This window comes from Rhagoletis zephyria, unplaced genomic scaffold (assembly GCF_001687245.7).
Source record: "Rhagoletis zephyria isolate East Lansing unplaced genomic scaffold, Rhagoletis_zephyria_1.1 Rzeph_scaffold_00033, whole genome shotgun sequence".
Classification (NCBI taxonomy): Eukaryota; Metazoa; Arthropoda; class Insecta; order Diptera; family Tephritidae; genus Rhagoletis; species Rhagoletis zephyria.
The window spans coordinates 796374-814888 of NW_016157117.1; the positions used below are offsets into that span (position 1 = coordinate 796374).

General features: G+C 33.7%; 1 protein-coding gene across 1 annotated transcript; it reads right to left on the reverse strand.

The window, feature by feature from the left end:
• Positions 1–1077: 1077 nt before the first annotated feature.
• LOC108364796 (uncharacterized) lies at positions 1078–15136 on the reverse strand. The gene is made up of 5 exons (XM_017618645.1): positions 14519–15136; positions 13477–13572; positions 4223–4632; positions 3731–4147; positions 1078–2635 (listed from the first exon to the last, which is right to left on the reverse strand). Exons 1-5 carry the CDS (start codon positions 14993–14995, stop codon positions 2251–2253), a joined length of 1785 nt encoding a protein of 594 aa, XP_017474134.1. The 5' UTR covers positions 14996–15136; the 3' UTR covers positions 1078–2250.
• Positions 15137–18515: the final 3379 nt, after the last annotated feature.

The window sequence follows — 18515 nt, forward strand, 5'->3', positions numbered from 1 at the left end:
AATTACTTTTTTCATATTAATGGCGAATCACATTAAAACTTTCATTCACAAATAATGTCGTATAAGTTCGGGCAAAAGCCGAACTACATATGTATATCCGGAGCAACCCGTTAAATATCGCCTTTTGCCGCTTTCGAAAATCGCGATTAACCAGTTGTCGCTTTCGTATTTCTTAAAAGTAACCATTATTTGGGAAGTGAGTTTTTTTTATTTGTCAGTTTTTGCCCATTTTCAACGGCATGGTTTAATCGATTTCTCTTTCTATTCCATTTCGAATTCTTTTGGCTTTTGCAAACAACTCTTATGAAAAGTTATAATACACTTGTCTACAAAAGTTCTCCGCTATAAAAACTGGTGAAAATTATAGGAAAACAAAACAAATAGTCACTCCCTTTCTATACTGAACTTAAACGCCAAATCTACCACACCGCTAGCAGCATTTGAGCCGTTTATTTTGCAAGTTGCATAAGTCATTTAAACCGCTTGTGCTTAAATTCTTGATTACTTCTAACTGAATGCATCTGCAAATCGTTCTACCGTCAAAAACTAATGAAAAACTTTTTACCTTTGACTGATGAAGTTGAACGAATAACACGACGTCTTTAGATACGGGTAAATGGTCACTGAAGCCAAATGGCATGAAATGACTTATGCCACTTTCAAATTAAGCGGCTCATTTGATTGGGCATTGATTTTACGACTAAAATTTTAACTATGTTTACAACAATTAAAACTTGCGTTGGTTGGTCTGCTCATTACTGAACATTTTGTAATCGAAAAATTTGATTAACAATCATCAATTATCATATAAAAATTTAAGAGGACCGTTGATTTCTTCATGATCCAATGATCGTATCTTAACCAAATTAGTATGGAACCACCTTACCGTTAAAAATTAGAATTAGAATAATTATAGAAATTGGTTAATGTGGTTCAAAGATATGCGGTAGCATGTATAAAAAAAATATTATTCCGACGAATTGTTAGCCTCCTCCTTTTTTTGAAGTCGATTAAAAACAAAATAATGTATTTCTTGCAGTTGTCAGTGTTCAGCTTCCTCTTAATCTATTTTTTTTCCTTTTTTATTACATATATATCGTTTGCACTAAACAAGTTTATACCACGAATAGCCTTTTATATTTACTTCATATTTTTCTTAATTATTATTACAGTGCATTCTTTTAATCTCAATTGCAATGATACTGACGGTTGATTTTTGTATTGTTGGTATTGACCAAGCTTGTATATGTAGCTGATGAAATTATAGACGTACTGCATACGTAGTTATGATTTTTTTTTTTTTATTAATTTGTGTATGTAAATTAGACAAATACATCATAACGTTATACGCTTTTAATTTAAATACAAACGCTTGAATTTAAACATCGTTTGTAAACTTAAGTTTTAATTATTTAAATTTGGGAAATAATTTTACAAAAAAAAAAAAAAAATTGATTTAATTAATTACAAATTCTTTGCGGCTATCAAAAGACTTAAAATTTAAGAATCCGCTGTAAATGTTAAACGTGTACAAAACGCCCGGAAATTCTAGCACAAAGTTGATGAATTTTTCCAAGTAAAGAAACCGAAATAAAATTGGTTGTGTGAAAGCATAACAAATAGGAAATTTCTCATTTTTAATAGTATTTACAAGTATGATGTATGTATGTGCATATGCATGAAGGTATGTATGTCTGTAAGTAGCATGTGTTTGTTTGTTAATGAAACTTGAACCAAACGAGAAATGTTGTTTACTACAATTATTATTATTTGTTTTTTTATAAAGTATAGGTATATAAATTAATATATTCTTAATTGTTGCAGCAATATGCAGCTGTTTACATGTATATGTGTGTGTAAAATCATAGCTATTTAAGTTTTTAGCACAGCTGCTATTGTCCTTGTGTTTGGTAATTTGTTTTCGCCATTTTGTCTTACGCGCTATAGTAATTGCTCGTCGTCGCGGTCGTGTCGTAGTTACTCTACAACTTGATAATTAGTCAGTTAGTAGTTGATTCGTTATTTCTTCTCCGCAATATTAGCAAAACTAAGAATCGTTTTCGGTGGTGCTATTTGCGGCGCGGCTGCTACTACTAACGACACTTCTACCTCTTTCAATTGCTCAATTTCTATCAATTGCTGCTGCTGTTGCTGCTCATGCCCCGCATCATCCGTGTCTAACAAACGCACATTTTCTGACTCAACAATACTGCTGCTGCTGCTGCTGTTGTACTCATTTGGTGGTCATAATCATTGCACAGTTGTGCTCATCGTCGGTGTTGATGCTGATGCAGATGACGAAGCTGTTGAAGTAGCGGCCACAGCCGCTGCCGTTGTTGTTGGTCGCTCGCCAACATCTTCACATATGGTGTGTAACTTTTCCATTTCCGATTTTGTCACTATATTGATGGAGCTTACTTTGGCGCGCTGATATGCCACCACAGTGTTTTCTCCCAGACACTTGATGCACACATAGCCGATGAGTACGGCGATACCGACTGTTAGTACACGTATCAGCGGATCTACGTACAGTTGGATGACAACCCAAGCGCTAGCGCCGGCAACACACATCAATGTCATCAGTATGATTGTCTTGGACCAGTGCTGCATGTTGAAACCCTTCTCCCAGTCGAGTCTGCAAAGATATTTGAAGATTATGTATGCCGGTCGGAAATGGGTAAATGATTTTTCCGGGATAGTAAGAAATTAAATTGGAAGATCTTTACTTTTTAGATCTTTTACTTAGAGCTATAAAAAACTGATCAAATTTGATTCATAAAAATGTGATGTGATTATAGTTATTTTTAATTACAAAGAAAATCATTAATTGCGCTGAGTTTTCACAAATAGAATTAAAATTTCAGAATAACAAATATTTTTTATCAAAAAAAAAAATCGTCAAAAATTTATCAAATTTGATCGAAAAGAGTAAAATCCTGGAATATTGATCGAAATTTAAAAATACAAATAATATGAATCCCAAAAATTAAATATGTATTCACAAATAGAATTTAAATTCCAGAATGCCGTTATTTTTGATAAAAAACCAAAAAATCTATCAAATTTGATCGAAAAAATTAAAGTCGCAAAATAATGATAGAAATTTAAAAATCATAAAAAGGTCCAAATTCAAAAAATTATATATAATTACAATGTTTTTCAAGTTAAAATTTGAAAAGAAAAAACAAAAAAATATCGCTAACCAATTTTTTTTTTATTGATTAAGTAAAAGTCATGAAATATTAAAATTTGATTGTAAGAACTAAATTGGCAGAAAATTTAAAACAAATATCGAAAGCGATCGAAAAAATGGACTTCCAAAAATAACGATACGAATATTTTCGACAAATAAAAAATCATAAAATATCATTCCGAGAAATTAAAATGCGATGATAACGATTACTTTTTATTGAAAAGTAAAAAAATCATAAAATACATACATATCGCAAATATTTGATTAACGGAACTAAAATCCAAACAATTATGTTTAATCAAAAAACGTAACGTTTAAAAGACGAATTAAAAACAACAAAAACGGATTGTTTTATTTCAACCCGGCTCAAAAAAATCAATATAATTACTGCTTTTTTTTTAAATATTTTTTTCTTTTTCGAAAAATATCGATTTTGTTAGTTTCCAAAAGTAAAAATCTTCCAAGTAAATATGAAATATTTTTAACCCGCCTTTTATTTTTATATTCTTTTAGATTATTTAAAATACTTATGCTTACTTTTTACTCTTCTCAATTTCGTAGGGGAAGCCACAAACTTTGCACGATAGCTGCGCATCTGTTGAGCTGCAACTCTCCACCAGCCACCGTTTGAGACACTCATGGTGCACCGAGCTAACATCGCCAGTACAACGACATGGTTGTATAAGCGGTTCAGGTTTGTCATTATCATAACAAATCCAGCAGTCTTTTTTCGTCAAAAATGATTGACCTTCCTCCGGTGAGAGGCTCTTAGTTTCAGCCGATGTAGTCGGTATGGAAGGATCGATTTGACGTGAGAGCAATTTGCGTGGATTCAAAATCCAAAGCTGCTCGGGTGCCATCGAATTCCACAGGCAACAGGGGAACCAAACAGCAACACCCATCTCCACAATACGGAAGACAATGTCATGCCAATTGCGTGAGTACACTGGCACTCTGGACAAAGTGAAACGAAATGGTATTTAATTTAATTATTTCATATTTTATTTTGTGTATTAATTGACGTCTTACTTTGTTTTCCAGAAATCACCTAATGTCTCTGATGTGAGGAAGCCCACAATAACGATTAACATAATCGCTTGCGATAATAGACCCAAACGCGACTGATGTAGCTGTGATGCATTTACGATCGCTTCACTGGGACCGAGTATTTTGCCTGTCTGATCATAAACAAAGCCGCCACGCAACTTGAAATACACTTCGACGCCATAGATCAAAAAGAAAATAACTACAATGAGTAGCAGCACTGCATAACAGCCGTTGAAAATGTGCGCATAATTCTGCCGATCGGCAGTGATCAGCGATGAGAATACTTCAACGCCAAATAAGCTGTAGAGGAATAAGTTAAACGCAACAAAGCCGAGGAAACTCTTCGATAGAAATTGTGACCGCTCCCAACGGATATCGCGTAAATGGAAAATCTGCAACGAAAGAAGAAAAATAAAAGCGGGTGAGTGATCAAATTTGTATTATCATTATTAACACTATAAAAAAAGCAACTAAGTCCAGTCTGTCCGTCCGTCTGCGAAACTGGATTTCGTAAATATAAATTTTTGTATCTTTTTTATGTTGCCATGTCAACTCCGAACGGCAGATGGTGTTTTATGAAAAGCTTTCTTGGCAGAAATACACTCAGAAGATCCAACTCAGGATCTAGTGGTAGTATGTTAAGCAGAGACAAATATTAGCTGCCTAAGGTCGAGGCCACGCAATGAGCCGCAAAGCGGCGAGCGGCTGAGCGGCGCCATACAAAAATGCCGCTCAGTGCGTGGCCACTTCAATAGCATTTCATATGTTTAATTTTAAGCCGCTCAGCCGATCGCTGCTTTGCCGCTCATTGCGTGGCCTCGGCCTAAGGTGCATATCGTCGGTGATACTGCAAAACGGTCTATGTCTATTAGTACCCTTGACACTTAGATAGATGGTCTCTTAAAGGCCCTACACACGGAACGATTTATCGGCCAACCAGTTGGCCAACCGCTGGAAGTTGGTGGTAAATAAGCCGTATGTAGGCAAGTTGGCAAACCTTCGTCGCGTTGTTCGTCAGGTTGGAGAAAAATCAAAATTTTTTGATTTTTGAGGCCGATTGGTCAACTTGTCGCTCTGTGTGTAGACAAGTTGGCAACCTAAAATGCGATTTAATTTTTTTTTTTAAAGCGCATTAACGATGGCAAGTGTTTTTCGGTTCGTTTCGCTAGTGAAAATGTGTTTAATTTGTGAAAACGGGGGGCGGTAGCAATAACAAATACATAAAAATGAGAAGCATTCGTAGCAAATCTTAAAAGTTTACCGGTGCTGTTGTGTTGTTCACAGTTCAAAAACTCTCACTCAAATGAAATACGCCAACTGGTTGGTGCGTTTGTAGGGAATTTCGTTTATTGGGTTGGTCAACTGGTTGGCCGAAAAATCAATGCGTGTTTAGGGCGTTTTACGTGCACCGGAATGCATCTGTAAATCGTTACACCCTAATAAACGAATGACAAAACTGTCTACCTTCGGCTGATGAAGATGAACGGTTGCCAGAAGCGATCAGATACAGATAACAGATCAATTAAGCACCAGAGGTAATAAGTGACAGGACGTTTTGCAGTATCACCGCCGATATGCAGAATTAGCCACCAAATATCGTTTGTATTAATTTGGTGGAATACTCCTGGGTAATTAACTGAAGACCTGTTGCAGGCGGATAATGCTACAAAAGCTTATTAATATTGCAGCAATTCATTGCAGAAGATTTTCTTTTGACATCCCAAAGGTATGCCTTCGAGTAGGTACAAATATTTTAGATGGCTGAATACTGACTCGATCATCTCTGATGCCAGAAAATATTGAAACGTTATTTCTTTCCGAGAGATTCCCTCTTCCGAGTGCATTGTTGCCATAAAATCAGTTTTCATAAAAAAAAAACCATCTGCCGTTCGGAGCTCTAATAAGGGAACCCTACACTATTCGTACCGCTAACGTGCATTGTCGCTATACTCCATGACCGCCTCCCTTACAATTCGTTGCCTAAAAAATTCGGTAAATATTTGCCGATAGTTGGCTTGAACGCCGATTTTTTCGTGTATCATTCATACATCGCAACTGGTAGCGAAGTGGCATGTTTTAGTTGAAAAAAGTAAGAATTTTTAATTTTTTACATGAATGAAAAGTTCAGTAATTTCGGGGAGTTTTGCATTTTTTATGCGAGAAGAATTTAAAGATAAATTTCGTAAAGCTAATGCTGTAGCTAGAAAAAGAGCCGTGTAGTGGTTATTCGATTTTGTTTTGAAAATTCCGATATTAAGAAATTTCCCTTGCTGTGATACATACAGTTTGTGTTAAAATGTATCAAATATTTTTGTAGCTTTTTATGTACCGTATTGCATGGAAGACATATTGTTACATTTTGGAAAGTTTTTTGACGTAGAATACGTCTTACCTTAAGGTATGGGGGCTATGTNCTTATTACCGCTTTTGTTATCGATATTTTTTTCTTAGTTTGTGCTTTCGTTTTTGCTCTTAACCATACCACGTATTCTACGTTTAAATTTAGCGGGTGTATTTCCGATACAGCCTGCAGACGAAGACGAAGGCGCTGGACTGTTCCTTTTTTTTTATATTTATTATGACGCCACAATCTCATCATTGAAATGTCCGACTAATTCGTTCACGTTGTCGTATTTCTGTTTCCTGTTCGTTTGTTCAATTTTGTTAATATTCGTGATCGTGTTCAATTAAGTTATAATTAAATTATTAACTAATATATTCTTTTTTCTAGAACCCATACCCAAAGAAAGCGCATCAGCCTCTCTCCTTAATGCGCTAGAGGTGCATAAGTATAGAAGAGAAACGCTAAACGCGCCAATTTAGGTATGGCCATAGAACAGATGTTCCAGCTATTGGTAATATATCGAGCCTTTAAATTTTTTCGATGGTTTTTCTAAACTCCATTTTGATTTATTGTACATTAAGCCAGCGTCGCCGAGATAGTGTCGATGTTTCAATGAAATTTACTGGTTTAAGATTAATTTATTTGAAATTGTACACAATCATTATAAACTGAAGAAATGAGTCTTATAGGCGGTGTCGTCAACTTATTAGTTGGCAATGTCAAAGTGTACTGTCAAATCATAATTTATATAATGATATGTACTTTAAAAACGTATAAATATGCTTTCCTTTCTACCGCCATACCAAAAAATCCATTTGAAAAACTGTAAATTTAGTATAACTTCATCAATTCTAATGCAATATAGTGCTTGCTTCGCATAAAATGAAATTCATATTTAATATACACATTTTCAGAAACGAAACGAGACGAGAAACGAGAGAAAGAAAACGACAAGAGTATATGCCTTGCTCTTTGTATTCATTTCTCTTTACAAAACAAAAAAACTCTACAAAAAAAAAAAAAAATGCAAAATACTAACTTTTTTGAATTTAAAACCTGACACCTCTTTGCGAGCGCTAGTGTAACCATCCATGATACAATAATTCTTAGAAGGTAGTTTCACTCGCTTTTTCTTATCCACCATGTTAGCTATCTGACAGAAATCGTGTTTCGTATTTTTTGTGGTACGAATTTAAAAAAAAACATCAGCTTTTGACGCTGGAAAAATAAAACTAAGCAAAGCCAAACTGAACAGAAGAGAAATTTTCAAAAATTATTTAATATTTTCCTTCATAAAAATGTTGACAAAATTAACTGCTGCTTCCGGGGGAACGATATGAGCACCGCACTCCGCTGATTTAGTTGGGACTCGCTAGAAATATCTTAATGAAGGTGTATGGATGTGCGTACACTACACTAATTTAATCGCTCCGCCTAATTAGGTGTGGTACAATGGAAACACCAGCGAGGCCAACTAAATCGGCAGCCGATAAAGTCTGTGGTGTGCCAAGAAGTTTTGCCGTCGCATTTTCGTTCATACATATTTACATATGTATGATTTTTATTAATGTGATTAGCAGTGGCAAGTATGTACATATGTATTAAATACATACATATCGATGGTCCTGTGCAATAACGACACAATTCAAAATTCGAAAAATAAAAACTCTTTCTACTGTTAAGTCGCTCGTGTCTTTAATCTTTGTCTGATCCATGTCGAATCCTTACGACTAACTGCAGTAAACCTTACTACTTACTTTAGCAAGAATTACGCATGGATAAGAAATGGATTAGAGACATAAGCCACTTAACAGTAGGAAGGGATTTGATTTTTTGAATTTTGAATTGTGTCGTTATTACATAGGACCATCGATATATCGTCGTTTAAAGTACAAAACCGCGTATCAACAAAATGCAAAATCGCATATCGAGATTAGTGCATAAATTATTTTCTAGAGTGATGTATTGTGGAACGATTTTCCGTCATCCCTTGTCAAATTTGGTTTGAAGACAAACCGGTTTCGGCGTTGCCATCTTCAGTGTCATTTTTCGTTGGTGAAAGCACTCATATTTCAAAATAGTTTTTTTTTTTAAGCAATCGCATTCCTGGCTAGTATATTTCAGCACGAATGGATAAGGCTTGAGCCAAGAGCTTCGGTGAACAAATCCAATTTTAGGCAAAAATGACAGTTATGCGGTTTTGCAGAACGACGATACGCGGTTTTGTAGTTTAAACGACGATATGTATATTAAAAGTGAAGATATCAGATATGAAATAAATAAATATTTACATGTTCCGTTAAAAAATATCTAAAATAATAAGCGAAAATCAATCCCCAAGTTCTATATCGTAGCAGTGGCTACTTTGCGTGTTTGTCACAGACACAGTTTATGTAAAAAATTTTTAAGTGAAACTACCTTCTAAAAATTATTGTATCATATTTACCATCTGCGAAGTATGCATATGACATGAAAAATTCGGCGGTCAAATAATTAATCGGCAAAATTTTACCGAACATTTTAGGCAACACTTATAGAGGGGGGGTATACACGGCGTTTCTTTATAATGCATCTAAAAAATAAATGCGATAGCAGTCCCTCCCTACCCCTACTGCTGCGGCCGCACCAAAATTGTTTGGCGCAAGTGAAAAAACTTTCGAATATCTAAGATCAAATGTAAAATTTTCAATTCAGTGAGGTCTTAAATGCCTCAACAATTTAATGCCACCGTCAACCAAAGATGTTTGGAATTATAAATGCATTACAAATAAATTTGAATATCGGGATTTATTCATTTGATCAAAAAATAGCACCGTGTAAGTAAATCAGACGAACCCTTCTGAGTGACTGAATACATGTCATAAGCCTAGTCGATCAATTTACAAAGCTGGGTTCAAATTAAAACTTTTCTAACACGCCGAAATTGTCAACTTATTCATAAAAACAATTTTGCGCATGACTAAACGGACTACGGCGGTCGCTGTGGTGCAGTGGGTAGCACTGCGCGCTACCATTGCGCAGGGTCTAGGTTCAAGCACAGCTTCCGAGCTCAAAAATAAAATATGTAAAAAAAAAAATGTTTGGAATAGTGGTCGCCCATCGGCAGGTAGCTTCTCATAAAAACACAATCGCCGTTCGGAGTCGGCGCAAAACTGTAGCTCCTTTTCCTTTGTGTGACAAGATTAAGGCGCACACAATTTTAAGGTTTAAATATCGATTTAAAACAAAGAATGTTAGAGGTTTTTGAATAAACAATGAGCTTAGCAAGAAATGTTTGCTTTATCTTTGAAATAAATCTGAGACTTACTCAATTTTGCTGCATTTTTTCCAATAGTCCGGCATTTGTCAAAAAATATTTAATCCGATTAATTTTCGCTATAAGTTATGTCTTGAATATATGGAAAGTTTCTTTTTAGAACTTTTTTTACAAGTTTAAAGTTCTTGACAATTTCATTATTTCTCAAAAAAAAAAAAACAACCATTTTTTCTGAATCCATAGTAAAGCCCCAAATCGCATAGCAAATATTAAAATAAAAATTTAATAAATTGATAATTTGCGGGTGTTGGAAAAATTTTAAACATAAGTAGCTTCGTGAATTATTCGATCAGAGCTACCGTCTGCACTAAATCACACAAAAAGTTTTTTTGTTGATGCAAATGTTACGAGATATAAGTTTTTAACGGTAGAAATTAAATTTGTTTGAACTGAAAATTTTAATTTATGTTTTCACTTGAACCAAACAATTTTGGTACGGCCAATCATTGTCACTTAAAAAATACAACTAACTTCGTAAAATATTAAAACACTTCGTGCTGTAATAATTTTTCTTCACTAATATTGCTCTTGAATAAATATAATATACATAAAATATATAACACAACACTAATTTATTTTAAATTTTCTATTTTAGCTGATTCCAAAAAAAAAAATAACGTTTACTGAACGACGTTGCGACTCAACCATTTCGTACTGAATGTTAGAAACGCATTTGTCATTCCCTTTCGCAATTAATTGATAAGAATTGGATTATAAAGATTATGTATGCACATATGTATGCCGCAATTTGAAAGCACATAAATCAAAACAATAAACACTACGCAACATTCTACTAATTAATAAAAACAAAGATCTTTGAACGAAAGCAGTCTTCAACAACAGCAAAGTTCTCTCATTTTTTTTAGCGCTTATGCACGTGAACGATTCGTTGATAATGAAAATATTCAAGTGCACAAGCACCATCATAAACAACCAGGTGCAAATGTACTTAAAATTAGCTATTGGTTTATATAGCGGATGTGTGACAGGGTTCAATCCTCAACACACCCATTGTTTCACTATTTACAATTAAGGTAGACGATAACATTCTATTAAAAGAGCGTTAAGCAAAGAACTCAGTTAAGAGAGAGTCTGAATAGAATTCCTATATCAGAAATAAAGCTTTCGAAAGCTTAAAAAAATTAATTATTCTTATGCTAACTACACACGAGGCAACCTTTGAAGCAACCAAGCTTTGTTGCTTCACCTGTGGAATCGCGTCTAAATATCAAAACATTTGTAGGTGTTCTGAAAGAAAAAATTCAACAAACTTTCGTAGAAATTTCGAGCTTTTTTTTAATTCTAAGAATCAACCGTAATTTTTAGCAATTTGAAACTTACTTTATTATACTAGAATACAATGGGCTACAAAACTGCATACTCAGAATCTTATTAAAAAAAAATTTACGAAAATATTTTGATATTTTTTTGATATATTTTTTTTTTAATTGCATAAATTTTTAAGGCAGTGGCACTCGATTTGTACATTCGTACAGATTTGCACATTTTTATATTGGGCTATTGGTACAAAATAAAAAAATTGGGAACATTTTTCATGTAATCAAAAGATTGGAACAATATAGCAATTTTCTTTTAAAAAATTTCAACAAATTATTTTTCGTGATTGGAATAAAAAAAAAATATTTGGGTATTCACACAACCGGGATACGATTTGCACCAAATTTCGGCAAATACCCAATCGTGTAACGCTGCCCTTAAGCTTGTATTTTTTTATTTTGCATTGTATTTTTATTATTGTATTGTTAAAGAATGAACTATAAAAAGCTAACCAAAATTAAATAACAACAAAAATAATATTTTAAAAATTGTCAAAATTTGTCTGATTGACTATGATTACTCGGCCGCGCTATCATAGTAGCACAATGCCACGGGCACAAATTTCAAAATTTCAACCCTGTTTGTGAGAAAAATTTTATTTTTATCAGTATTTCTCTTTTAATCAAACTATGTTGAAATAAAATTGAAAAAAAAAAATAAAAAATTTTCAGAACCCCCTCATTAATAATTTTATTTAAAAATAAAATTTTTGTTTTTGTGTTTTTTTTTTTGTTTTGTGGCTCTTTGTAGCATCTAGAATTTACATGTGGCTCTTTTCGGCCTCAGCCTTGCCCACCCCTATTCTATAAATTGACTTGAAAATACTATTGATCTTCACTATCCCAATGATCTGAAAAAAAATTCCCGTTGTAAATTGTACACTTAGCAAAAATTGTTCCCAAAAGTTATTGTAGAGTCGAGACGAATTTGATTCAGGTAACTGAAACAGTTTAGGAAAAAAATTAGATTTTTGTTTTGCTTCTGCAAAACATCGATGTGCGGAAATATCTTATAAGGAAATACGTAAAAATTGAGCTGAGAGCTCGTTATCGAAGCGTTCGAATATTTTAGCATTTTTTTAATTAGTAGCGGTGAAGCCGAGATAATTCTAAATGCAACATTTACACTCAAATTTTATTCAGCTTCAAAATATAAATATATGAACATATGCATATTGGTTAGGCAACGTTTCTTCTTTGAAGCGTGTGCATCGCTTTCAAATAGTCGCTTTGCCATGACTAGGAAATTATTTTTCTGAAAAGTTCATCGAATTATAGAAACACTTAGCATGACAAGGGGAACTGATTTGATCGCATAACCTATTCTCTACCATAGTAGGGGAGACACCCTTTTTCGAACGCTTTGTTTTCCACCTATTTTTTTAGACAATGCTATCACTGAACTGATAAGAAGTAAAGGCGGTTTTCAACCTTAGCTACTGATAATGTGAACTGATAGTGTTGTGGTTAACGTATTGTTTTCACATTAGAATACATACATACATACATACGAAGTGTATTTTTATATGTAGTTGATTAATTTTAGAATGTGCATATAATAAATATGCACGCGCTAGCAAATACTGCATTACTAATTAGTCACAGCCAAACGAAGGGGATTCTGCCGATAAGGCAATGTTAGAAACAAAAAGTGAATACAATGACACCAAATCAAAAATAACCAGTTTTTTGTTTTTACAAATTCTTGAAAGCAATTATACGGATGATTTGAAGTTTTGCAGAGCAGAAGTTCCGCACAAAAAAAAAAAATCGGGATAGATTGAATGAACAGTTGCTACTTTTAAAAGTGGAAAATGGTGAAAGAAATATTTAGTAAAATATGTTCACCGAGAATTTGGCTTAATATAAGCTCGACCCGAAGCCTATCAGGACCTATATGGATAAGTGTTTGTTTTATGTAAATAAATAGTGCGGTAGTTTTATTTGGATTGAGGTAGAACTCCTTTGAAAATAGATAGAAATAGGTTTAGGGTGAATTTGCTTTATACCGGACTCGCAGCTACGAAAAATTTTATTTTTCCGATATAAAAATACATGGACAACTTTAAGCGACCTCTAAATATTTTTTGATTTCAAAAAAAAAAAAATAAAATAAGGGTATAATTTTTTCGATATAGAACAATCCTAGGGGATGAGAGCCATTACAATTCCAACTTTACTGTTTTTTGGACCACCCTAATGTACATACGCTCTAAATACTACTTATGCTCTTACTTACCTCAGCCCACATGCAAACAATAAGCGATGCGCAGGTCATTAACATCGGATAATACGCCGACATAAGTGTAATCGCCCATTGTGGCTGTAAATCCAACTGCAATACAAAGGAAAAGACAATTAATGATAATCCATAAATGAATTATTGCAATCAGAGTTGCCACAGCATTTTTTTATTTTTTACCAAAATTACCGGAAAAATTTACCAAATTCTACAAAAAATTACCAAAGTTAATTTATGTGCAGAACTGTACAAAAAATGTCGCTTGCTTTATTTTGGCAGTAAGGGCTCGTTATGTCTGTACATATGTATTCCGAAGATACCAAGCTTTTCAGGCAATCAGTGCTTCATTCACCTAAAATTTTTACGAAAGTTTGTTGAATTTTTTTAAATATTGAACAAAGTTTGAAATTTGAATTTACACGAGTTCTGTTAAAGAAGGAACTATATTTTTATAAAAAGTAACCAAAATTAAATAAAAAAAATAATATGTTAAAACTTGTCAAAATATGGTGCGGCTATAATTTTTTCGACCACTGTTTGTAAACAAGTGACAAGAAAATATATCAAAAATTCAACGATTGAAGGAAAGCTTTCGACTCACACATACACAGGGTGAAGTCCCCCACCGAATGCCGTAGCTTTTTGAACGAGAACATACATATGTATTTACGTAGGGTTCTACTCCTACGTATGGATATGGTAGATATACTTAGTATTAGCCACTTTCAAGCAGTTTGTTGAAGATCACACAATTCTAAATAGTAACCAAGAAACGCTGGCACAACTTTCGCTTTGCGAAACTTTTAGGATACAAGGAAACGCTTACCGGCCACTTACTTATGCGGAATCAGAACCTATATTGTAGAAGTTACCAAATTGAAAAATAAATTACCAAATTACCAAACTTGAGAAATAAAGAAAAAAATTGCCAATTTTGGTTAAAAATTACCAAAGCGGCAACGCTGATTGCAATACGCATCGCTTGCTCTTCCAGGGCATTATACACATATGCACATATATACTCATATTTTGTACTTACCGGTGTTGTAAAATAAGCGCCTCTTAGGGATGCCGCCACGAATACCATGAAGTATAAGACTTTTTGTGTTGTCAGCCGACAGGCACGCAAAACTGATGGCTGTTTCAAACGTTGATATTCGGCAAATATGCAAATGAAAAGTTGCACAAGAGAAACCAGTGCTACAAAATAGAAAACAGCCGAAATGCCCGCATAGTAAGGCAGATTGAAGCCACTGCATTCATCGCCGGCGTAGCGTATCTCACACAGGCAAGTGCCATTTAGGCAATCACCACGTCCGGAACAAGTGGCAATATTGGGATCGTTGTCGTTGATATTAAAGGGTGAGGATAGTGATTTGGATATACCATCAACGACGGCATAGCTGCCGTCACTAATGCCGCCGCCGCCGCCGCTGTTACTGCGGCCACCCATGGGTGTAGAGGATTGCAATACGCTCGCTGAGCACCGCATTAATTTGTGGAAATTGGATAGCATTCTACGATGAATTACCTGAAAGGAGATAAATAAAAGGAGTTTATTGTAAAAAAAGTTGATAAAATTTAATAATTTTATATATATATATTTTTTTAAGGTCTTGAAAGGTGTTAGGAACTAAATATTGGTAGCTCAAAACGTGTGAAATAAAAGAGATAACAAACTATAGAAAGTAAAAACATGCATGCTTTGTTGTAAAGCTCCGTATGCAGTTCTCAAGAAAAATCACAAGAAATATTTTTAATTTTTTCGGTTACGGGGAAAAGTACTTTTTAGTTGCTGTAAATTTTCTTGAAGAAATAAATACGAGCATTTTTTTCTTAAGGGCCGCATACTGAACTCAGATATTGAGCATTGCGCCGACGGTTCTTCTTTAATCTGTTGAAGTTGTTTTTTCCACTCACTTTAACGAACTTTTATGGGCCTTATTAAAAAAAGGTCAAACTGATATGTTCCCGTGGGGACTAAGGCGTTGAAACTTCAGTGAAAAAATTTTCGATAAATTCATATACGCGCTTTTGAAGACAGTATGCTACCATGGAATTAAATTTATATGTACATATATCGTCACCATCAATGCAAAAGGCCATATTTGAAGCATTTGAAGTTTTACAAAAGTAAACTATCTTTTAAATTTAAATAGCAAATGCTTACGGAACTAACAAAACTTAAGTTTTTTAAGATGTTACTTTGAATTTTTGTACAGGGCCTCTGAGGGACAACTTCAATGTCCGTGACTTTGGACGCTTTGTAGTCAGGGGCCTTCCCACAGTATTCCAACAGAATCCTGTGTATAACTGACCGCTCCCGAAAGTGAGTAAGGATGGCTTTAATATCAGCGCGGATACCGCCTACACGACCTTGGGCCCTCAATGGGTATCCAACCAGCCACAAATAAGAAAGAGGTTTGGCCTCATGTTGGGGTTCTATGAGCATGGAAAGCTGCATCTACAATCCCGAAGCAACTCGGAGATGGCAGCGCAGCACACCACAAGATCAAAAGAAACGGGTAAAGTATGTGGAGGGACAGCCGAAATCGGCATCAGGTGGATTAAGGGTTAATCCACCCTAACCGAATTCTACCCTCCGCGTAAAGTAATTTATTCTATGGAGAATCACCACAGGTAAACGAAAAAAGTATAACGCAACAACACAAAAGACTGCGAAGAAATTAAAAAGAAAAACAAACTAGTGGTTGCTAGCACTCAAATGTTAAAGAGCTAAATGTTGAAATTTATTAGAAATTAGCATTAGTTATTTGCTGTCTGAATGGAAGAAGTTAATACAGCTAAATATGGTTTGGTTGACAAATGTGTGGTGCTAATAATATTCACAAATATTAAATATGCAAACAAATCAATCTTGAATTTTGAATCGATAAATTTGTGTACATAGGCCTTATTTATAAATACCGTGGCGGTGAAGAATGGATGAATGGTGTTTCGTTTTTAATGCTTACAATGTTTTTTCAAGCTAAAATTTTTTGTGATATTTTTTTATAAAATTATAGTTCATGCTTTAACAAAAACCATATAAATCACAATTTCAAACTTTATACAGAACTTAGAAAAATGCCATAAATTTTTATCTAAATTTCGAACTTTTTAACCAGATTTTTTTTTTTAATTTTTTGGGTATGCAGTTGGGTATGCAGGCTTATAAAATTTTAGTTAAATTAAAGCAAGTTTTGAGCGGCTGAAAAATCGAGTTGATTTTTAATATTTTTTTTTTTTTGCTGAGGGCTTTTTCGGGTTTTTTCATATCGTCGCCTGGGTAGAAGATTGTCGTAAGCACAATTTTGACGATTTTTAGTTCTATATGCAGTTATATATTTTGAAATAAGGTCTTTCAATTGGTGTTATCAGTTTTTAGATTTCTCCTTTAGTTTCCGAGATATTGACTACAACTATGTCGATAATTTAGTAAAAATTTAGTTAGTTATGCAGTCATATTAAACTAATCAATATCTTAGAAATGGTGTTCTCCATTTTTGTATATCTCCTTTAATTTCCGAGATATTGTGTAAAAAGTGTCGTTAATTTTGTAGAAATTTTGATCACATTTTGTCGTATTTCATACAAAATGGCTGCCGAATTGTGGACAAATGGCGCTTACGACAAAATTTTACTAAAGAAAATACTTCATAAACTCAAAACTAATTAACAATAAACATTCAAAATTAAATAATTTAAGAGTTTTGTGAACTAGTAACATTTTCAGAGACTGGAGAAATTCTATCTTCGCGTTTTTGAGAAATTGTATTTCAAACTTCAATCGCGATTTCCCACAACCTACCGAAATTAACATACGACAATCTTACCCAGGCGACGATATAAAAAGCGCAATTTAGGAAAACAGGGCATGAATCACGTATGACGACAATCGTCTGAACGATATCGTGTCGAGATTGTCTTGCTTCATAAAAATCAAAAATTGTTTGATCGTTTGTGCGATATCGTCAACTCGATTCCAGTTTTGCTTCACGTAACAGTAACAGTAACACGTAACAGCAACACAAATGCATAAATCAGTGTTTTGACAACATCGTTTTGTCAGTATCGTTTGAACGACTATCGTTTCAAAGTTACGTGATTCATGCCCAGTCATTGACTGTTTATTTATTTATTTTTTTCGCAACAGGTTCTGCGCATATTCTTCCACAAAAAATTCATGTTTATATGGAAAAAAGTTCAAAACGCCTATAACGAAAAAAAAGAAAAAAATGCGATTTTTTATCAACTGAAAACTTGCACTAATTTTACTAAAATTTTATAATCCTATTAACTGCATACCTAAAAAATTAAAAAAAAAAAATCTGGTTAAAAACTCGAAATTTTGATAAAAATTCCGTATAAAGTTTGAAAGTGTTATTTATATGGGTTTTGTTAAAGCATGAACCATATTTTTATAAAAAAATGTCAAAAAAATTATATCTTGAAAAATATTGTAGATATTAAATACGAGACAGCATTCATCCACTTTTGACCGCCACTGTACATACTAACACACAGTCAGCGTCAAAAGCATGCACACCCCGACGCTTTGACGATTTTGTTAATCTATANATAACGAAAAAAAAGAAAAAAATGCGATTTTTTATCAACTGAAAACTTGCACTAATTTTACTAAAATTTTATAATCCTATTAACTGCATACCTAAAAAATTAAAAAAAAAAAATCTGGTTAAAAACTCGAAATTTTGATAAAAATTCCGTATAAAGTTTGAAAGTGTTATTTATATGGGTTTTGTTAAAGCATGAACCATATTTTTATAAAAAAATGTCAAAAAAATTATATCTTGAAAAATATTGTAGATATTAAATACGAGACAGCATTCATCCACTTTTGACCGCCACTGTACATACTAACACACAGTCAGCGTCAAAAGCATGCACACCCCGACGCTTTGACGATTTTGTTAATCTATATTTTCCACATCAAGTTTTTCACTTTTTTTGTTGAAATATAGTTAATTCTGTAGAGAGAGAATAAAGAACACGACGGTTTGAGGTTTATGAGT

Excerpts from the sequence above, each read along its gene's own strand:
- LOC108364796 (XM_017618645.1), bottom strand. The coding sequence starts at position 14,995 with ATGCTATCCAATTTCCACAAATTAATGCGGTGCTCAGCGAGCGTATTG. Across the intron at positions 13,573-14,518 it reads GCGCTTATTTTACAACACCG|TTGGATTTACAGCCACAATG; the intron begins GTAAGTACAAAA and ends TTTGTATTGCAG. Across the intron at positions 4,633-13,476 it reads TTGTTTGCATGTGGGCTGAG|ATTTTCCATTTACGCGATAT; the intron begins GTAAGTAAGAGC and ends CTTTCGTTGCAG.